This window comes from Oryzias latipes, chromosome 5 (genome assembly GCF_002234675.1).
Source record: "Oryzias latipes chromosome 5, ASM223467v1".
Classification (NCBI taxonomy): Eukaryota; Metazoa; Chordata; class Actinopteri; order Beloniformes; family Adrianichthyidae; genus Oryzias; species Oryzias latipes.
The window spans coordinates 6,518,042-6,541,076 of NC_019863.2; the positions used below are offsets into that span (position 1 = coordinate 6,518,042).

Sequence of the window (23,035 nt, forward strand, 5' to 3'; positions counted from 1 at the left end):
CAGGAACAAAATACAATTACTTTATATGGAAGACCAGCTTTACCTTTGCCAATCCATAGATTTCTTTGTTCAAACTCAATAGAATTAGTAAGCAGCCTTCTATTTGTTAGCTTTATCAAAACAGAGGTCTTAATATGAATGCATAATTCATCATTGAATTTCAAAGGTCTGTTCTAGGAAAAAGGTAGGGAAAAGAGGCTGCTTAGCACATTTATGAATGCTTGACTGCCTCCCAATTGCTATGCAATAATCACATTATGAACCATGTAAACTCTTAAGAAAGCAATGATAACAGAGAAAGCTGGGAAGGCCAACGACAGCCGTTCTAACATTATGATGAGATGGAATCTCAACACAAGCTGCATATTTCTCCATATGTTTCTTTTTATTTCATCTGATTTTTAATGTTTTCTTCTCAATTTTCATTGCATAATTGACTAGAAAATAGAAGCTGCTCTTTTTACTAATCACTGAAGTTTTTTTTAAAGTGAGCTCCTCAAGTAGCCGGGCCTGCTGATGCATAAGCTCCACTGAACGTATACACACTGATGGGATTTGAGGAGTTGTGTTTGTCCTCTTGTGGCAAACATGGCAGTTTGTGGTGCAGTGAATCTGTTCCTCAAGAGCAAGCTCAGACGACAGGAGATCGTACAGCATTGTATGTACAAGACACCAGATGCACAGGTGCTGGCAATATAGGCCAGTCCCCCAGGCTCCTGTATCAGAAAGTTGTGTGTCCTCTATAGTGCTCGTGTCCATATGGCTTCCTTTCTCGCTTTTTCGCAGACATTCCCTCCAAACACAGCTTTGGTTTCGCTGTGGCCCTAATGCTCTTCCCAAACAGAGCTGCTGTTAAGTTTGTTTTTTCAGGAATGTTCTGGCTCTCTGGATTTTGCCGAAGCACACACTCCCATTGGATGCCTTCCAGTCGGTCCCTAGTGACACAAAGTGGTCAGGCGACAAACTGAAATGAAGTGGGGTTGTTTATAGTTAATGCACAGTGGGAATATAGGGGGTCCATGCTGGGTTTGAGATTTCTCCAGGTATGCTGTGGGACATGACACAGCAGGAACACAAGCAAAGCAGTAACTCTGTGAGCCCCCAAGCCTTCATGATCAAAGTAAATTGCTGCATGGCTCAGTGATACAAAATAATTACATATTGATTTGATAGTTCCTCTACCGCAACCCTAAGAAACTGGGAAAGCAAAGATCACTGAAGTACACAAATGTTGTTGAAGACCAAGGTTCCCAAATCTGTTGGAAGTCAATATTCTTGCATGAGAAAACAAGACAGGAAGCACAGAGAGGCTTCAGCCGTACACCAAACATTCCCATCTATAAGAGTCAATGTCTTGTGGTACGGCTTTTGTGAAAGGGAAAGGCTTTCAGTTGTTCACTCGTTTTTTTCTCTCAACAAACTTTTCAGATCAGCGCAGGAAGAGTGTTCTCCCAGCAGCCACCCCCTCTATGGCCATGGGGTCTGCAAATGGCCTGGATGTGAGGAGGTGTTTGACGATTTCCAGTCATTCATCAAGTAAGTCCTAAATAGAGCCACATTTCTGTGCTGGTTGTTGGTCCTCTTTTGGGTCAGTTACACCCTGCAACAAAGAAACACTGCTGGTTATTATTCCTGAGTCGGGCCAACTCTCTCTCTGCTGTGGGGGTCTCCCTCTGGAAACTGCTCAGGTTTTTACCTCCTGAGTAGGGATGGTGCGTGATTTGAACTATAATAAACACAATCATCTTTGCTAATAATTTACTTTTTCTGGGAGTCCTGTGTTCAAACTTCAAGCGCCTCTGGGAACATGAACGCGCACCCCCAACACACTTGTGCGCGGTCTCACGCGGCACGCGCTCCTTCCTTTTACTCGCGTAGCCCGCTGACACACATACACACACTCATTCTACAACACCTATATAGTTAGTTCAGTTAGTTAGCAGTTAGTTGCAACTGTTATTTTTTAATAAAGAATACTGCGTTGTAATTATGAATTGTATACATTTTATTTGTGACACGGCCGCCAGGGGATTTTGTGTTGGGGGGGGGGGGGGGGGTTAACTGCGACGCCACGACTCCTGCTGCTTCATCAGCGCGGTGATCAAAAATCCCACACCGTCACAGCTCTAGTTTATATGTTGTGGGCCACAAAAAAAATGCGACTTCTCTAGTACCGATAGCAGAACCGTTGAGGTCAGATCTCACCGATTCTGAAGAATGTTGCCCCAGGGCTCGTTCAATACCGGGGCTCGGTACCTATCCCTAGTCCTGAGATGGTTATAGTTCTCGTGGTAATAGAGGTCATTTTTTGTTCATCTTCACTCACCCAAATATGTGTGCTGTTGTGGCCGGACAGGGCATGTTCCTGCCTCTTTTGTCTCCAGTTTTTCTTGTTGACAGATTTTTTTTGGCAGAGCTTTTGTGTTTTGCTCACAAAATAGACCTGTCCTGTTTTGATGTTTGTTTACTCCGTATTCTGCCACATCAATCAGCCAAGCTGCCAGGATACGGGACTAAAAGCGTCTTCGATGAGCATCTCTGTGTAATGTACAGACTGCTTGGACATGACCATTGTTTTTTACTCTGTTTGCCCACTATAGTCAAAGCCCAGGTTTACTAATCAACTGTGTGTGCAGTGCACTGTGGGTAATCCATCACATAAAAGTGCCATGGTTACAGATAGGATGAAGAGATCTTTGTTGTGGCAGTAGATCAATGGCTCACTGTCAAGCCAGATTAGTTGCCTTCTAAACAAGATATGACACGATTCCATTATCCTAAAACCCGTGTGAAGTCCAGGTTTTAATAAGACAGGCTGGAAGAGGGTTCCACCTCACGAGCAGAGAAAACTTCTCACTCAGATATTTTTCCTGGTCACATGTTTGCCAGCAGGATTTTTTTTTAAATGAAACTTCTGTTTTTCTGTTTTAAGAAAAGCTAATTTTACTATAGTTATTAGGAAACATTAATAAAGGACAACGTCTTTCCGCTAATAGAAAAGCTAATTCAGAAAAAGGTGTGGCCTTTTCAATCTGTCACTGTGTATTCTGCTCTGATGCTGCCTCAGCCTTTGTTTATGGAACCGAGGAGAATTCTAGAGAGTGTACCGAGTGCAGCTCTGCCTTACAACCCTCTAAGTGCTCTTAGCTGTGTTTTTACAAGTGTTTTTATCGTGGCAACATCTTGTTTACCTTAGTTGTCTCTTCCAACTGCTTGGAACATGTTAAGAAAACAATTGGGGAGAGCCCTCACAATGGTGTCTTTAACAGCAGGCGGGAGAGAGAGCAGCTCACCGAGGTGTTAACTCTCAAATGCTTAAGAGCTTCCACATGAAACCCTGAGCCTCCAAAAACAATCACAAGTAAAAGCAGGCATACACCCCACACCGTACCGCCCCGTGGTAAGTCTTCTGAGGATGAAAGTGTAAATCAACAGAGGTGTGTGTCCGCAGAACACAGTGTTCTGTGTGCAGGAAAGACAGTGAGGTGAGGAGGGCTGTAATGTCAAACAGATTTCTGCTTCCCATGCCAACAGCAACAACTCCAACTGAACTGAAATGTTATTTTAAACCCGGTGTATTTATTTTATCTTTCAAAGAAAACACGACACACCTACACGCACTTTTCTCAACAAATACAAGACACCAAATCCCTGTTCCTGTTTTCAGGTTCAGCGCACAGCAGGGAGGGGTTGGGTCATACAGGGCTTGTTGTGAGGGTCAGCAGCTTGCTCTTCTGTGTCCAGTCAGGGGTCAGGTCCAGGGAAACACAGCAGTGCCCTCTAGTGCTGCACTGTCAAGCACGACGGCCTGTCACAGCATTCATCTGTGCAGCCACGTAACATCATAGCACTAGGCCAAACACAAGTTATGCAATTATATTTCAAATACTCAGAAAAATCAAATCTGGGCTGAAAATGTCTGCATTTCAAATGTACTATAAAATGTTCCTGTTCCTTTGGCTTCAAATAATTGGAATGTAAAGGAAGACAATCCCGGATGAGCAAAAAGCAGGCTTTGAGAATATCTGTTTATTTACATCAGAGTCTGTCATCCTGCCACTGAGCTTCTAAAAGGGGCTTCATCTGAAGTCCAGAGAGTGACACATGCCGGCGCCTTACTGTCGCTCTTAATGGCAGCTCCGGCATCCTCTGCTCCCGTGTCCACACACTCCTCTCAGCGCTGCATTAGAGCTATTTGAATATTTCATTTCCTATTAATTATGCGCTGTGACTCTCCGTGTCATTATAAGGAAGAAAGTGAAATGTAACAAAGGATGAAAAAGGAGCAGGGCATTTGTCTTCTACAAACAGTGACATTGCCAAGCTGCTCACGTAGACCCTTCAGTGAAAATGCAGTCGGTACTAGTTAGATTGGAGTTGAAGCATCTCAACCTGTTCTGTTTTCATTTGGAATCTAGTGAGGTGATTTGAGATGTTTACTGGTTTCATCTTCCACCCACAAAATTAACTGAGCTTTCATTTGATTCAAGCAAAAGCTTCAAATGTGGAAAATCCTCATTTTAGAAAATGAGTTATCCATCCCCAGTAGGGAGACCTGTAAACAGAAGACTACATTTCTTTTAAAGACATAAGTGGTTCACCTTCAGGCTGAAGAATAAAAAACTTCAGTTTTTAAGTGAAGACCTGTCCATTTTGGTATACATGTGCTGCTTAATGCATAACGCTGTTGTGTGAACATAAAGGACTTTTTGGTTTCTGACTGTTGGCCTGTTGTGTAGGAAAAAGAGTGTGAGAAGGCAGACGCACAACCTGCACACAGACACGTCTGGTGACAGTGACCTACATGGTCACCACAGATGTGATATAATTTATGATATATTTAATATATTGGATCCATTAGCGAGCATAATGAAGTACTGAAATGGAAGGGTATTTGTGAAATCAGTTCAAGCGTCTTGCTCAGATTATGATTAAATGATTAATGAAATGCCCCTGCATAAGCATTTTCAAACAGTAATTCATGCAGCAGCTGATAAAATTCCTCCAATCATATTTCCTTCACTCATGAACCTTATCTCCATTATTTTATATAAATCATAGAAAAGAAACTGTCTTCTCTTTAGTGAGCTACTTATTTAGATTAGTTATGGAATGGAACATCTTCTTTGAATAAAAAAATGCACATAATTATAGCAATAATTCAAGTTGGTGACAGATCACTTCTCCTTGTCTGCTTGTCCTCTGTTTTTGGACTGTTGTGGTTAAATTCTATTAAGTGTTTTAAGAAAAGGAGCAAAACCAACAGGGAGGTTGAAAAAGAAAACATTCATATTCCCATTTTCTCTTCCCTTCTTTTACGGAGCGTTAGCTCATTAAAGAAGGACGTCCTGCCTGTTACCAGAGTGATTTGTCCCCCTCTACTCACAGATCTCTCAGGTCAGGTTGGGCCCCCTAAGTGACTTTTTGTGTGGCCTTTTCAGGCATCTCAACAACGAGCACGCCCTGGACGACAGAAGCACGGCGCAGTGTCGAGTGCAGATGCAGGTCGTACAGCAGCTGGAGTTGCAGGTATTGTCCATGCAGTTGTTTTGATCTAAATATTTATTGAATGCTTCCTAAGTTTTCTCTGAGGCCCTCCCCATCAGGGTCGGGGGGGGGGGGGGGGGGGGGGGGGTCGGCGGAGAGAAAGAATTTTCTGCATTTGTCATTAAAGAAGTGTTATATATGCACGACAGCAAGCGGAAGATATATGCAGAGCCTGGGGCTTAGTGGAAAGAGATAATTACATTTTGAATTTTACTGGCTTTTAAAGTTATTTATGGCTTTTAATTGTTTGGCGCCAACAATAAAACACTTGGTGAGATGACTGGACAGCACAGTGTGATCAGACGCTGTTTGTAAGACAGAAAAAAACAAAAAACGTTGTTTTAGTCCAACGAGAGAAGGCAGAGAGATTCCTGCATTGAAATATGTGACTGTGCATTTAAAAACTGCAAACACAAGAGGTTCACAATTAATTCTAATTCAGGATTGAAGAAATTCATTGTTTTTTGTTACGAATACATTTATGATCCCTTAAAAATATCTTTTATTATAATTTCTGCAAACACACATAATGTTGGTTTGTGGTTTATTGCCCTTCGGCTTGTGGTCTGGTTCAGAGTTGGAGTTTACAGACTGGGATTCATACTCCAATAATAAACTGCTCTTGTTTATTAAAAGATGGCCGTCCGTGTTCGCCTCCCGTTTAACTGCTGTTAGGACACATTTTGCTTGTTGAAAATACTCCTCGGTTTATTAATCCATATTTACGATCAACAATTTGCTTATAAAACAAAAACAAGTTGATTTTGTAAATTCAGTACAAAATATTTATTCTGTTATCAGTCAGTCTATGAAAATCTATACATCATATTTGATTGTAATCCTCAATTCATGTTTTTCTTTTTCTTTGTCAGCTTGCAAAAGATAAAGAGCGTCTGCAGGCTATGATGACACATCTTCACGTCAAGTCCACGGAGCCCAAAGCCCCCCCACAGCCGGTGAGCGGCAGTTCCATCATGCTTTTCTGCATCTGTTCCCCCCCTTGTTCTTTTGTTTGTCCCCATTTGCACACATGTATTCATTAATCCCTTCTTCCATCTTCTTATTTATTTGCTAAACACAAACAGCTGTTCCTTTGAGGGAGACAGTAAATATAGTTTGGAAACACATCTGCTGACATCCGTGATTCAATTTGCTGCCTGTGATGAACTGGATGCAGACTGTAACGGCCCCCATCTCTGCATCTGAGTGCCGATGCCTGACTGAACGAGAGCAAAATATTAGTAACTGCAAAAAAAAAAGAATTTAAATTATTACAAATGGGAAAAATTAGGACTAAGGAAAAATAGTTTTATTTTAAAAAGGAAAAAAAACAAATTTTCCACCTTAATTATAACACTTCTCTGTGTACATGTAACTATGTACTTTTATTTTTAGAAGTGTAAAATAGCATGTGAAAATATAAATACCAGCTTTAAAGTCCCTCTCCGATCATCTTCTGATCTATTTTCAAAGTCTTCGCAGTGTTTTTCGATTTTATGATGATGCTATTTTTAGGCAAAATCTAAAACTTTGTCGTTTGGACATAGTTTCTGCAGAGCAGCAAGAGTTCATTAGAAATTCACCTCTGAGTTGTGGGCTGAATTGTTGACACAGAGTAAAGCCAGTGCTCATTTCTCATCATCCCTCTGTTTACGCGACTCTCCCATTGGCTTACAGCCCCTCACCACCCCAAGCTAACATTAGAGTAGCAAAAGAAAAAAGAAGAGTGAGGAATATCGTAGCCATCCAGCCATACGGTTTAGATCCAGATTCCAGCTCAGACGAGGAAAACATAGACGAACATGGATCTGTTTGAATGCAAGTGGATGCATCAGAATGACGCAGAGCAGTAGGACTTTGTCCTGCCCATCACAGTTTCTGTCATAACTGAGTGGTTCTTCCAACTGCATCTTTGTCATCTGCTTCTGATTCAATTATTTAAATTAAGAAATCCTCACAAACAGGGTTTAATCTTAAATTCTTAATATATGTCCTCCTCTGTGTGAAAAATCCATCAATAGCACATTAAAAACACCAAAGGCATAATTTAACTTGTAGTGGGTTTTAAAAAGTTTAGGAGCATAAAAACTCATGTTACTAAAATATTTTTACAAATTGACTCTTAGTGTAACTAAAGTGTCATCTGACTACTGTAGAGATTAACCAGGAAAACGCGTCTCCAACAAAAGGCCACTTTAGCCTTGTATAAAATTCACTGCACGCTCTGAGTGACTCTGACTCAGGGACAGTAATCTCAGATCAACAAACACAGCAGTCAGAAACCCGCAATAGAGCTTTTCTCTGAGTTTCTCTACAGCCTGTGCCGTACGGAGTTCAGCCCTGTTCTTGGTGTGTGATGCATTTTGTCATGTTAACACACGGCCTCATCATTGTGTTTCAGGTGGTTCACTATGAGAATAAAAAATAATAGAGATCATTTTTTTCAAACTTCTGAGCATTAATGGAAGCTATCACACATGTAGATGTGCCACGTGGATGAGGAGGCTGTCGTCATCCACAGGCCGTGTGCTCCCGGCACAGCAGGGCTCTGCCATGTCAAATGACAATAAACTCCCTGGTGCAGCCGTGTCGGCATCACACTTTGTGTAGATGAAAACAGGGCACTTGTGTGTGAAAAGTGCTAGGGTGGCAGATAGTGCCTTGGGTTTGCCCCCCTGGAACTGTGAGAACAGGCTGTGTCACACCTCAGCGTTGGCTCACTGAAGGAGGAACACTACGTCTGACTACAGAGCTGCTCGGGGGCCTGGATCCCGTTAGGGTTTTGTGGGACTGGACCGAATGAAGACACAAACACGAAGCAAAATGGAGCTTCAGCAAACTAGAAACAGGGTAAAAACAGAGAGACTGCCTTTTCCAGTCATTTCTGCTTCTGTTTGAATTTATTTAACCCCAGCGAACATTTTCATCCCTGTTCAGTTGTAATTGAAGTGATGCTCTGCATTCAGTGTCAAATGACTTCCAGTTTTCCTTTTTTGTGTCTTGGATGGGGGATGGGCGATGAAAGCGAAATGTTCCGCATTAGCAATGCGTGTTTGTGTGCATATGTCACTGAATGTGTGTGTTTGTATTTGTCGAGGGGTGAGTGGGTGGCTGTCTGCACTCGGTGTCACTAAGCATTCTTGTCAGAAATCTGACCTTTTACGTTATACATAATTAAGGGGGTCTTATTGTTTTTTTTGGTTTTTTTTGCAGTTTGCAGAGTCAAAGCCAGTATAATTAGATCACCAATTACCATTTAATTAATTTCAGTCTGAAGTCTCATTTTGTCCACAAACTGGAGTGAGCCCAAACGCTGAAGCAAACAAAGGCGAGGCTATTACCAGCCTGTCTGGCCTATTGTTGCAGCCTGTGTGTGTTTATGGCCAGAGAATACGGATGAAACCTGAAACAAAGCCAGAGGAGTCAGGACTGCAGCCTCAGTCTATTGATAGGATTGCATCAGAAACACCCAATCCAAATGCATTTAGTGCATTCTTCAGAATACCACCTGCTCTGGTGCTGACAATGCTCTCTACATCTCTGCATCAAAACTATCAGAAAGAAGAAGCGTGAAGAAGGAGACTACAATCTGCTAAACCGGTCTTTTTTTTATTTTTTGCAAAAGAATTTATTTGCTTAATATCTGTAGTATTTGTCTGTGTTTGTGTAAACAAAATCTAAAATGTGTTGCATTATTAAAAATCTTTAAATTGTGGAAAGATTTAAACCATATTTCTGAAATCTGTGTTTTAGTCTAATGTGTCAAAATATCGATGGATCATTTTGGTGACTTGAACAAGAGCCGGGTTTTTTGACTAGTACCAGGCGTTAAAGGGGATTACTACGGAGCCCGTGTCCTGACATTAAGATATAAAAATATATCTTGTTCCCACAGATTAATATCTTGTTCCCACAGGTTATTATGTCGTTCGCACGAAATACTATTCCGTTCCCACAAGATACTATTCCGTTCCCACAAGATACTATTCCGTTCCCTCAAAATACTATTCCGTTCCCTCGAAATGATTAACTCGTGCGAACGCAATAATTATGTCGTTCGAACGCAATAATTAATCCGTTCGAACGCAATAATTATTCACGTCATAAGTCATTCACGCGGATATGCTCTTTGTACGCCGGCAAAAGCCGCTTTCAGCTGTAACTTCCGTGTCTCTGTGACCCATATTCGTTCAAAAAAGGAACATGAAAAACAAAATTGATCACTTTATTACCGTCTCAATGAATATAAGAAAAATATCAAAAGATTTATGATAACTAGGCTGCTTTGTCATACGATAGCTCCTGCTAGGCTAGCTCCGCCGCAGAGCTCTCTGATCATGTATGCCGGCATTTGGGCAACTGGCTGGTCTGTTGTCAGACAGCTGATATTGTAGTTTAGGGTCGAATAGGAATAATAATATTCAGGACTTGTCTTTTATTAACTTTAGCAGTCAGTATCTTTACATTCGAAGGCTATTAGGCTACATGCTAACTGACTAGCCGATCATTTCCTGTTATTAATTTACGTCATAGATTTACACCAGATACCTTCACATTTCTGTCTGTGTGTGTCTCATTACATTGCATTGAAGACACGGAGGATGTTTAGAGAACAGATTTATTTATTTTAAAAAGCACAGAAGCATCCATCGTATTCACGTTCACATCATGGTACGCCCTCAGTCATCTTGCTGCAAAAGCCGCTTCCTGCCGCTACTTCCGGTCTCTGTGAGCATTCAATAGGGGTAAAAATAAAAGCAAGAATGGTCGATCTGTTATTTTCTCCATGACAATCTGAAAAATATCATATTAAGCTGGCTGCTTCGCCGAAAGCACTTACCTTTAGCTTGTAGCATAACAACAATGGCAGTACGTCACGTTTCCCAGAATGCTTTCCTGCCAATCATTGGCCAATCACCGTGTCCCTGTGACCAAGGTCTAACAACAAGACCAATGGTTGGCCGCAAAGCATTCTGGGAAACGTGACGTACTGCCATTGTTGTTATGCTACAAGCTAAAGGTAAGTGCTTTCGGCGAAGAAGCCAGCTTAATATGATATTTTTCAGATTGTCATCGAGACAATAACAGATCGACCATTCTTGCTTTTATTTTTACCCCTATTAAATGCTCACAGAGACACGGAAGTAGCGGCAGGAAGCGGCTTTTGCAGCAAGATGACTGAGGGCGTACCAGAGATCATCATCATGTGAATGAACGTGAATACGATGAATGCTTTGTGCTTTTTGAAATAAATAAATCTGTTCTCTAAACATCCTCCGTGTCTTCAATGCAATGTAATGAGACACACACAGACAGAAATGTGAAGGTATCTGCTGTAAATCTATGACGTAAATTAATAACAGGATCAATGATCGGCTAGTCAGTTAGCATGTATCCTTATAGCCTTCGAATGTAAAGCGACTGACTGCTAAAGTTAATAAAAGACAAGTCCTGAATATTATTATTCCTGTTCGACCCTAAACTACAATATCAGCTGTCTGACAATAGACCAGCCAGTTGCCCAAATGCCGGCATACATCAAAGAGCTCTGCGGCGGCGCTAGTAGTAGCCTAGCAGGAGCTATCTTATGACAAAGCAGCCTAGTTATCATAAATCTATTGATATTTTTCTTATATTCATTGAGACGGTAATAAAGTGATCATTTTTGTTTTTCATGTTCCTTTTTTGAACGAATATGGGTCACAGAGACACGGAAGTTACCGCTGAAAGCGGCTTTTGCCGGCGTACAAAGAGCATATCCGCGTGTATGACTTATGACGTGAATAATTATTGCGTTCGAACGACATAATTATTGCGTTCGCACGAGTTAATCATTTCGAGGGAACGGAATAGTATTTTGAGGGAACGGAATAGTATCTCGTGGGAACGGAATAGTATTTCGTGCGAACGACATAATAACCTGTGGGAACAAGATATTAATCTGTGGGAACAAGATATTAATCTGTGGGAACAAGATATATTTTTATATCTTAATGTCAGGACACGGGCTCAGTAGATTACTTCTCTTTTCTGTAAAAAAAAAAAAAAATCACACTTATTTTACGATGCCATACAACAAAACACACAAAAGTTGTTTCTCCATGGCTTATTGTGCGCTTTTTTGCTGCAGTTCTCAAGACTTTTCCTCTTAACTCCGTTTGAAGCTGTCATTAATTTAGAAACTGACCCTTTTTGGCAAATTAGCAATTAGACTAATTTTGTAGGAATATGTATGTGTCATTAGTTACCCTGCCGGTTAATAGCTGTAGCAGGGGTTCAGGCAAGAGCTTTCCACTTGACTGCTGCTCTAATATGAACGCTTGGCACAGAAATGGGAAAAAAGAGCTACACTGTTCTTCTCTTCACATTCTCTCTGGGTACTTGGTTTACTTTGTGAAAATGTCTTCCTAAATGTCTCATTTTTCTAACAACTAAACAAACCGGTTCATCGTTGCTCCGTCCAGCACAGGCCTCAGGATGGAGGTCAGTCAAGCACAGCGGTTAATCAGTAGTTCACCTCTATAATTAGAATCTTCACAGGACGTTTTCAGCTTGTAATTAGCCTAGATTAGCTCCTTCCTCTGGCTGCCTTATTATCGGGACCGTTTAGCGGAAAATGAGACGCACAGTGTCAGTTTTTAGTGCTGCGCCAGCCGCCATCTCCTGCTCATGGTTCAGTCTGTGGCTATGGTTTAACACACGGTTGATGTGGAGGAGGTTCAGGGCATTCTACTGGAACAAACCACTAAACAAAGCTGCTGAAACACATGACGGAGAATCTAGCTTAAAGGATGTGGCAGCTCCAACTGCGTGCCATTACCCACACATGTGGAAACTTGCTATTCATTAAAGCCTAATTCCTCTTCTGTCCTTTTTTTTTCTGTTTCAGCTCAACCTTGTGTCCAGCGTCACATTGTCCAAGTCAGCCCCAGAGGCCTCCCCTCCCCTGAGCCTTCCCCAAACCCCCACCACACCCACGGCTCCCCTTACTCCCCTGTCCCAGACGCACTCGGTCATCACACCCAACAGCCTTCACAATGTGGGGTCCATTCGACGGCGCTACTCCGAAAAATACAACATGCCCATCTCTCCTGGTACTGCAGATCACTCACTCACTGCAGCAGAAGGTCCTCAATGAAAATCATTAAGACATTACACCCAAAAAGCATTGATGGCTCATTTTGTAGTCGCTTTAGAAACACTGTGGGGCAGTAGTTCTGTAATCTTTTTGAATTACAGTTTTAACTTGTTAGTTAAAATGTGTTTCAAACATGTTTATAATAAAGGTCAGTCAATTTGGCACAATAGAGTCGATAAAAACAATAATAATGTTAGGAAGGGAGCCGGCAAAAGCCTGACCTTTTAAAATCTATTGATACGCTTTCAGCATGTAAACAATATAATAATTATAGTTTAATAATTTTAGTGATGTTATTCCTTATCATTATTCCAGATTTAATCTGTTTTTTTTAAAAAGAGTTTTACAGTTTAAACACGCTACAGATATTTGACATCAAAATAAAGATTCCATCACACTAGTATCTGGTTTGTGGAAGTTCTTCACTGACTGGTAAAAACGTTTTAACATTTTCCAACAACAAAGCCAGATTAGACGGGACTTTGTTAAGCACCTTTAGCACAGAAAACACTGTTGAAACTCTGCTCTGTATGATAATCTGATCCTGTAGTGAGTTGTCTCGGTGTTGAAGTTTTTTCACTACAATGTCTCCAAAAACATGTCATTTTTTACCTTTAAGGAATTTTCAAAAATCAGAAACAACTTTTAACTATCAACAGCTTTATTTTACTAAATCGTCATCTGGAAATTTTCAAACTTTCCCTTCAGGTTCAAGTTCAGATGGAATCCTTGTGATTTTGAAAATAAGACCAGAAACCCAATGCTAAAAAAGAAAGGAAGAAAGGAACACCATCTTCAGTGTCGTACACGCGAGTTTGTGAATATATTGTCTAACATTCAAATGATAGGGAGACTACTGCTTAAAAAGATCTAAATGTAATGTAAGTAAACACAGAATACATTTATGGCTTAAATGTGTTTAAAGGTGTTTTCTTCTCGGTTGTTTTATGTCAGTGATTCATAAATCAGTGTTTAATTAAAGAACAAGCAAACACCCAAAAAAATAGGTTAGAAAAACAATGGAAAGGCCTCGACAATGGCCTGGAGGACCATTTGTCCATGTAGCTTCTTCAGAGTGAATAAAGGGATGGAGTGCTGAGGAGCCTTTCTTCTGTGCAGATAAAACTATTATCTATGGAAATCCACAGCTGGTTTATGTTTGTCAGCCACTAATGTGATATCATTGCACTTCTTCACACTGACAGCTGTTCATTTCTGTTTTTCTGTGAACAGATCTTAGTCAGAACAAAGAATTCTACATGAATGCAGATGTGAGACCACCGTTCACATATGCCTCTTTAATTAGACAGGTAAGGATGCCTCTGTCATCTTCTGATTTAGTCTTTGATGGAAAAGTTAGCATCTGTCTTACATGACGAACAGCCGTATGCTTATCTGTTAAAAACCTGCTGCACGAGGCCTGATAATCCATTAGGTTTGGCTAAAGCCACAGTCAAAACTCCTGGTTTGGTTTAGCCTTTTGGTGCTGCAGCTGCTACCAGATTCATTTCACACAACAGTAGGGATGAACCTGTCTAATATGGCTGGTCAATTACTGCTCAGCCACAGTAGTCTGGGATCTCGGGAACTAATCTAAACCGTCCATAATTGCTGCTCTGTAATCTGTTTTTGCTTGCCCTTCATTTACACAGACAGAGGGAAATGTATTCAAATCTCCTCTGAATTAACAGGGATTCATAGTCCTAGGAGAAGGCTTTTTGCCTTCTTGTCTTTCTTTGCCTCATGGGAGCTCACACAGACCCCATGTCCCTCTTGTGAGTGAATAATTGTTTTGTGAAGCCAGCAGAAAGTGTCAGTGTTTGTTTTCTCCTGTTCCCCATCCAGGCAATCCTCGAATCTCCTGAAAAGCAGCTAACACTAAACGAAATCTACAACTGGTTCACACGAATGTTTGCGTATTTTAGGCGCAATGCAGCGACATGGAAGGTAATTCTGCTTCTTTTTCTTTAAACCGCCTCCAGTGGACGCTGTGAAAAACTTTGGATGAATTAGAAAAGTCAAGTTTGATAGTTCTCAAGCTTTAACTCACAGCTTCCTCCATCCAACAGAACATCCTCCTTTTATAGCAACACATAGGAGTTTAACTCTGTGTTCACCACACGATGGGCTTGTGGTGAAGAGGATCTGTTAGCTCGGGATCCTCAGGCTTTATATTTGATAGCCGCTTAAAGAGAGAGCACAACAGTAGTAAGGGGAGCTGATCCGTGACAGTGTTCTGAGTCTGCTCCACCCGTGTCCTCATCCTCTCCCACATGTGCCGACAGCACCTCCATACCGCCTTCCTTTTTCTCTCACCTTAAGGATTGAACATGTCAAATGTCATTTTATTTCTATCATAAATGTGTTAGATATTTATATGTTAATGTAGCCTGGCCTCTTTTTTTGATGACAATCAAATGAATAGGGTAACATGTCTGATTTTTGTAGTGGTCACAGAAGCAACTGTGTGCAACAAAATATCTCTTTAGATGGAGGTTTGCTGTGTGAAAAGTTCCTGTTTGTGACTTTGATCTGTTTTACTGTTTTCTTTTAGGTTTCATGCCAGAATGTTTCCTTTTTTTTAAATGAAATTCTTTCTGATGACAAATGTCACCTTTCTGATAGAAAACTCTCTTTGTTTTTCCACACTAACTTCAGAATGCAGTCCGGCATAATCTTAGTCTTCACAAGTGTTTTGTGCGGGTAGAAAACGTAAAAGGGGCAGTGTGGACAGTCGACGAAATAGAGTTCCAAAAGAGACGGCCTCAAAAGATCAGTGGGTACGTGTGGCCTGTTTGAGCGTCTGTCTCACCGTTGACTGATGGGAAGAAGCTCCCGCCACTGCAGCTCCATTTCATTCTCTTCTGCCACGGCGTTCCTGCTTGCTCTGGCGTGCCCCCCTCCCATGCTTTCAGAAGCCCTTGGTGATGCCTCATAACCCACAACAGCTTACTTGCATTGTGTTCCTCACCCCCCCTTTGTGTGTGTGTGTGTGTGTGTGTGTCTCTGTGCGCACTTCTGTGCTGTCCATCACTGCATCTGCATCTGGCTGCCCCCCCCTTCGCTTTCCCAGGGTGCCGTTCGCACCAATCTTTCTCTGCACACGTGCTTTGTGAGGTTAGAGGATGAGTGTGGGTCCTTTTGGACCGTTGATGATGAGGAGTTTAAGCGTGGCCGACACATACAGCGAGGCCGTCCTCGGAAACACATCGCTGATGAGAACTTTGACAAGCTACTCGTACAGTAAGCACCTCCGCCTGCCCTGGCCCCCGGCCCCACCTGCATGCCCCCCCCACCCCACCCCTCAGTGTTGCTATCATGCTTTTTGTGTTAAGCATATCATCCATCATGCCTCCATCCACTTGTTCTTCTCTCTCATGAACTGCAGAGCATTGAAAATAGTTGTGTGCTATTATGAAGTGATTGAACATCTCAGAACTGTAGCCTTAATCTCCACATTACTACACCACCAAATGTGTTTAGTTCAAAGTGCATCGATTTCTTTTTATGAAATCAGATCCTGGATCTGAGTGAGACATGAGTCTGTGGCGTAACTTGATTGTTCTCTTTGCAGAAGTCCCGCCCTTGTGAAGAACATTCAGAGCAGCCTGGGCTTTGGCCCCAACCTCTCTGCTGCCTTCCAGGTAAAAAACGAACCTGCCTTCCTCCACAGCCACCTCGTCTGAAGGGACAGTGTGAAGTCGGCTTCAGTCTCAGTTGCCTAGCTGCTGCTTTCAGAGTAATGTTATGCCAGGGGCAGAGTGATGTGCTGCTCAGAAAGTGCTGACAACTCTCTTCCTTCTCACTTTTAATGCTGGGGGCTTGCTTTCAGGCTTCAGTGGCAGAAAACAACATACCTCTATACACTACTGCTTCCATTGGAAGTCCTACCCTCAACTGTCTGGCCAATGCCATCCACGAGGAGATGAATGGAGCAATGGACCATGGAAACAGCAACGGGAGTGACAGCAGCCCGGGACGGTCGCCCCTGCCAGCTATGTGAGTGACACACACACTTTCTGTCGCACCGACAGTTTGTGTGGGATAAGAACTGAAAAAGGAGAAGCCTGGCTGCAAAAAAAAACAGCCCCACTGGCCACCCAGAATGCTCTGTAATGACCTAATGCATGGCTCTGAATCAGACAGAAACCATGTCAGAGGGGCAATAAATAAATTGGGAAAGCATGATGTTGGAACTGTGCGTCGGGTCATGGCCAGGCCTCCCCGCAGAAAAGGAAACTCCACCTTTTCAAAGCCTTCCTAGCTGGAGCAGCCAGGAAGAGAGGACAGCAGCTCCCGTGTTATTCTAGCACTAGTTTATAGGTTCTGCTGTCTGAGCACAGCCATCATCAGAATTCCAGTTTGTTAGAATATTGACTAAACACTAAGATGCACAGTGACAGAGCCTCTGGCTCTGACACATTAGGAAACGCCTCTCAGCGCCCACAAAGAAAACAGCACGCGGGCATAATTAGTCTGGAGGACATCATCTAAAATGCTCTGCAAGAAAAGTTGTGGTCTGCCTAAAAGCCGCAGCTCCCTTTCACTCGTACGAGCATCTGCTATGATGATAGAAGCTTAAAATAATTCAACACAATCAGCATCGCTTCCAGATGTGGAGGCAGACTGCTGATGCTCGGAGCAGGTAGACTCAGGGATGGCCTCCCAAAATGCCAGACCTGCAGAGAAAATCTGTTGGAATGAGGTGCAGTAATGAGCCTTTGGCCAAACGGAGAGGACCGCCCTCCCCGATCACTGTGAATATGGCTGTGAGCGTGGCTGTGAAGCAGGAAAGGCAGAGACAGGATGGGTGTGCTGGCCTGGAGGCAGCCTGAGTCTCCCTGTGGCCCTCTGCTTCTGTCTTCAGGCCTAAAAAAATCACAACTGCTGCTTCACACACAGACACACACACACACACGCGTGGTGTCGGAATATAAAGAGCTCAGTCTATTTTGTGTTCTGAAGTTGACTAAACTAATCTAACACTAAATGTCTCGCATTTCAGCAGAGGGAGGGGGCAGCAGGTCCTCAGGAAATGAGCTGCGGTCTCATGCGCTAACCTTTCACGGGTTTTCTGGGATTCGTCTGATTCCAGGACGAGTTCAGCTCCTCTGGTTCCTGCCGTGTTCTCCTCACTCTGCAAACAAACCAAAGCGCTCCTCTTAAGCCGCAGACAGAACCCGGCTCTCCAGAAAAGACTAATTATCATCGGAGTGAAATCAGCATGCAGTTCAGGAGCAGAACAATAGCAGCCTCATGTCTACCCTGCAGCCACAGTCAGACCTGGGGCTGAGCACTTGTGGAGTTCCTTTGAAGTGAAATTCCTTTTTGCTTCATTACTTAAGCTGAACCCTGTGCGTTCGTGAAACGCGACTGGCAGCAGATCGAACAGGACATGAGGACAAAGTCTAAACCCAGGCTTTGTGATGAGGAACACTCGGTTTGTCCCTCGCAGTAAATGAGCACCATGCCTCGTGGTGACACTGCTCTGCCTGCCGCCACAGGTTCGAGTCCCCTGCAGCTGCTCATGATGTTTTTCCCCCTCAGCCAGACCTTCTCTTTCTCCTGTTTTTTCTTCCTGCTCGGTTTCTGTAATGAGAAATTTGGCAGATCTCATCTCTTTAGTGGCTCTTTTGCCCAGGCGCTGAGCTGGGGGGAGGGAGGCTCATGTTCTGCCTTGTTTACAAGTGACAGCGTTATTATTCTCATAAGGGCTCTGTTTCTTATCAGGGTGTTGTGGTAGCACACTGCTGCGCCTCTCCGTGCACGCCTCTTCTGCCAGCTTTTCTTCCTTTATTGACACGCGGTTGAAAATATGCATTCATTCAGGAGTTCGAAGCGTTGAGCTGGTGTCTGGTCGCTGTGTTTGCTTGAAGTTGATTAATGATAGAAGCCAGTTTAAGGTCGTCCTCTGGGGACCCGCTTTGCAGGTTGTGCATGTTAACAAGCAGGAAGAGGAACACACAGTGCGCCGCTGATCCTCCACCACCAGGAGGCTGACGACAGCGCCACACTCGCTCCACACAGTCCTTTCACACTTCTCCTTGTCTTGTGTTGTTAATCTTCCTCATTTATCAATTCCAGCTGAATGCCCTGATGTTGGTCGCCACAAAAAAGCCGGCAGCTTTTCTAGAGTTGGAATCGCTTAAAAGAAAGCCGCAATGCTCGTCCATTGAGCGAGGCCGCCTCCTGACGCCTCGGCAAAGCCAGACACTCGTTTTTGTTCCCCTCCTTTCTCGCCCTCTCTAAACAGAATTAGCACAGGTATCACTTTGGTGCTGGACGGGTTCAGAAGAACAAAAATGAAGTGAGAACTTGGCTTTGTCTTCCTGCAGGCACCACATCAGTGTGAAGGAGGAGCCACTGGACCCAGAGGACCACGACGGACCCCTGTCTTTGGTAACAACTGGAAACCACAGTCCAGACTTCGATCACCACAGAGATTACGATGAGGAGCAGAGCGTGATGTGATGCTGTGGGCTGGACGCTACCCCTCCCCCATTTCAGAGGCCAAGACGCCGAGAATCGTGTGGGAGAAACACTGGACTGCAGTCTCAGCCACTGACCCCCTTTTCTGTCATGCGTCCACATGGACTCTCCAGTGCCAAAAACTCTCCAAACACAGTGAACCCCTCAGGAGGGCGCAGTCGTTTTTATTTCCTGTCTACTTCTGCTTCCACAGGTTTAGAAAGCAAGGAGATACCTCCTTTGTGTTTGGTGCTGGGGGGGGGGTCAGGTTGAGACCGTTGCTGCACAGCCAGAGACTGCAAAAGCCCCCCACCCCCCCCAACACACACATTCAACCATGAAGGGAACAGAGGACTAAAGAGAAAGAGAACTTTTACTTTGTGTGTGTGAGAGGATGGACGTCAGGTCGCCGCTTTCACCTTCGTCTTTGTTTGGTTCCATTGAAGCAGGGAGGAGTCTGACCATCGTCTGGTTTCCTCGCCATTATTCTGCTGTTTTAGAAGTAGCATCTGCTTTTTTTTTTTTTTTAAAGCTGTTCAGACCTCATGTCCATGCTGTAAAGCTCTGTGTTGTCAGTGCTCGATAATGAATGTTCTATAAAACACGCACACGTCGCATTCCAGGCAGCATTTTTCTGTCATTTATTCCACCATCATCGAAAAAAAAGAAGAAGAAAACCAAATCTGGGTTCCTCTGTCGCTCCGTCTCCTACTTATGAAGTCCGCTGGCAGTGCACTGCTCATAATGAAGGCTCTCTCCACGCATCAATGAAGTTTAATTTAAGAACTGAATGAATGACAGAGAAATCATGCAGGTTATGATTTAGACTTATGAAATGATTCTTTAAAACAGCCCCTCATGAAAGCGCACGCTGAGCTGCAGCACCATTTCTGATGAGTTTCAAGCTCCACGATGATCAAAGCGCTGCAGAAACGGAAGACGTGAGGTCGCCTAAGTCTGATTCCTGAACACAGCTGTTGTTAGTCTGAGACCTCTGCTTCTCTGATTCCGTTCACGGCTTGAGGAGGAAGTGGCACTCCTGTCCTCATGTTTCGGTGCACGAGCGGCTTCGGGTTTCAGCGGGAACGTCTGCAGCCAAGACGGCGTGCTCACTGTCAGCCATGGTGGAAGCTATGCAGACAGACAGAACTATTGTACATTCCAGCCTCTGACAACCACAGTCACCGTTCAGACATCCTGCATGTACAGACCCAGCAGAAAATGTGGCCATCCTGATATCCAGCTGAGGTTTTGGGATGCAGCACAAGGCAGCAGGAACAGACAGCAGCCCACCACTTCTTTAGTCTTTAGTAGATTATGAGGGTTTGGAAATCGTTGTTCTCAGCTGTTGGTGTGTGTTAACATCATGTTATGTGGTTACCAAAGATAAAGCAGTCAGTGTCGCACGTTCACACAACATCCCAGGAGGCCCAACTAGATCTCGTACTTCAGATCCAGTTTGTGGCACAGAGCACTTGTCAAACTGACGGTTGTTGTTTTCGTTTTGCTTTATACAAACCAAAGTGGACAACTTCATCAAATCAAAAATATTTTGCAGTGACCAAAACTGGTTGGTGCCTATAAATGAGAGCCCACCATAGGGGCCACAGAGGACACCAGACTAGAACCTCTCTCTGTAGAAACCAGAAAGGGTCAAGTCTATGCTGATAAACAGAAAAAAAAACTTTGTGTTTCGATTGGAACAACGATCCTTTTACTCTTTTTCTAAGCTTTAAATGAATTTGTGCCCCGCCCCCTCCTATTTTGTTTAGTATTTGTCCCCCTGATACATTTTATGTCCAGAAAACACTCCTGTATGCTAACGAGCTGTGTACACGGTACTTTAGGACAACTGTTGTTTTTCTAAGTTCATTTTATGACAGAGGCAATGTCATTTTTAGCAAACCTTTTTGGTATCCAGGCAGCTGTGGGACGGGTCTGTTGGAAGCAGGCTAGGACCGTGAGAACCAGGTTGAGTTCATCCACAAGCTCTCAGTAAAGGCGCTGCGTTTGTTTGCTGTAGAGAAGACAGGGAGGGAATTGTTAGATTAGGTCAGTCTCAGCATGTGCAGCTTGACATTGCTAAAGATAACAGCATGAGAATCCGTATGCATACCTCAGTCCAAACCTATAGGGAATGATTCATTTGAAAGAAAAAAGTCAACATTTCACTCTGTTGCTCTTAGTTGTTTGTCTTGCATGTGTAGTCTGATACTGAAGATAAAAAAAGAATAAAAGTAAATAAATACAGAGCTTCTTTTCCTTTAAAGGTTTTTTTTAGACCAATCCAAATCTCAGGCTTCCTTGTTGGTGGACTCAGTCAGCTGTTTGCTTCCTGTCTGATGCACTGATGAGCTCTCTATCATACGTGGTTGTACATACATGTCACTAAAGCCGTTTTCTTGTCCTGTCTCTCTCTCTCTCTCTCCCTCTGTGGTTAAACAAAAGTTTCATGTTTGCTTTATTGCAGCTCCTCTCTATGAAACAGTCATGGGGAAGACCTGCTGGACGTGTTTGGGATAGAACGCTGTGCTGAAATGTACTTTGTAAAGTTTCCTTTAAAACATTTCAAAAACATCGTCCACCTGTGGATTCGCTGAGGAGAGGGAGGGGTCACCCCGGATGACCAGGTCATCCCAGCTTTTGGACTTTAAACTGTAATATAGAAGAACAGAGTTTTGTACAGATGTTTCCCCATTTTTGATTGAAGCTGGTTTTTGATACTTGGTTTAACCACTGTTTTCTGTGGCCCTGTGGTAAAAATGGCGGGCAGGTTTGTTTCCTTTACAATTGTCAGATATCTTGCATGACTGATCACAGGGTCATAGAGACTGAATGACTTGGGGAGGGATAATGGTCAGTAATGGAACATGGGTGTATCAATGATATTTTATATGAAATGAGTACAAAAAAGGAGAAAAATATCCAGTGCCAAGATGTAAAGTCTTCTGTCAAATAATGTTTTTGTTTGAAGAAATTCTTTTTACACACATTTGAGTATGTTAAACACACATTTTTGGGCATCCAGGTTTTTGCACACTCATCCTACGCCATCATGAAAGAGTCAAACCAAGCACAGCAGACAGGTCAAAGGTCAGAAGTAAGCAGCAGCATCCAAGCCCCAAATATTGCACAAACACACAGCATCACTGACTGTCTTCATGGACCGTGAAGCTCACCAACTCCTTGTGTCTCTCCTGCTCTGACATCACACCTGTTTTTCGTGCTGGATGGAGGCAATGAAAGGGAAGGGATGGTGGTGCTGTCATCTTGCAACAGCTTTTACTTTGATTTTTCTTTTTAAGATGTACCACAACTCTCAATTTTATTTAAAAATATGGTTAATGATGTCTTCCATCAGTCTGTTTCCTCATTCTTCATTTGTGATGAGACACTTTGTAATCGGTGGCAACGACTGATGTGAGTATTCTAAACATGCAATAAAATGCTGGTTGTTCATATTTTTTTCTCAAATTGTCATTCATGTCTGCAAATTATTGTCTTAGTTTTAATTTAAATGACACATTACTAAAAAATGGAGGTGGTTTAAAATCACAAGAAATCTCTAAGATCAGTTTTCACAGAATTCTCAAATTACTGATTACTGTATGTGAATTCTTTCATTCACGTGACCGAGCTGCTTATGATGATAACATTCAGCTAAAGGCTGTGTCACATGGCCACTACCTACATATTACAGGTATTGCATGGATGAAAATTGGTCTTATGTGAATCTACGTGGAAGTGAGAGTGATAAAGTGAGAAAAGTCATGACGTAAAATTTTCCCAGATGTATCACGGATGAAACACATTAAAACCACGGATGAAGTACGACTAAACCACGCAAAGAAGACTTAAATCAACATATAACATGATCCATGC

General features: G+C 42.9%; 1 protein-coding gene across 13 annotated transcripts in view; it reads left to right on the forward strand.

Annotated features, from left to right (window-relative positions):
• Positions 1-22,614, forward strand: part of LOC101173216 (forkhead box protein P1-B) — a 206,458-nt gene extending 183,844 nt beyond the window's left edge. For 9 of the 13 annotated variants that reach the window (XM_023954813.1, XM_023954807.1, XM_023954811.1 and 6 more), the window contains 10 exons: positions 1,429-1,536; positions 5,442-5,529; positions 6,420-6,503; positions 12,437-12,641; positions 13,919-13,995; positions 14,531-14,632; positions 15,759-15,928; positions 16,260-16,329; positions 16,518-16,684; positions 19,021-22,614. In XM_023954813.1, coding sequence (XP_023810581.1) covers positions 1,429-1,536; positions 5,442-5,529; positions 6,420-6,503; positions 12,437-12,641; positions 13,919-13,995; positions 14,531-14,632; positions 15,759-15,928; positions 16,260-16,329; positions 16,518-16,684; positions 19,021-19,156 — 1,207 coding nt within the window. In that variant the 3' untranslated portion in view covers positions 19,157-22,614. Of the gene's footprint in view, positions 1-1,428; positions 1,537-5,441; positions 5,530-6,419; positions 6,504-12,436; positions 12,642-13,918; positions 13,996-14,530; positions 14,633-15,343; positions 15,466-15,758; positions 15,929-16,259; positions 16,330-16,517; positions 16,685-19,020 lie in introns of all 13 variants that reach the window. The other 4 variants (XM_023954815.1, XM_023954819.1, XM_023954814.1 and 1 more) reach the window with 2 other exon arrangements.
• The last annotated feature ends 421 nt before the right edge of the window (positions 22,615-23,035 follow it).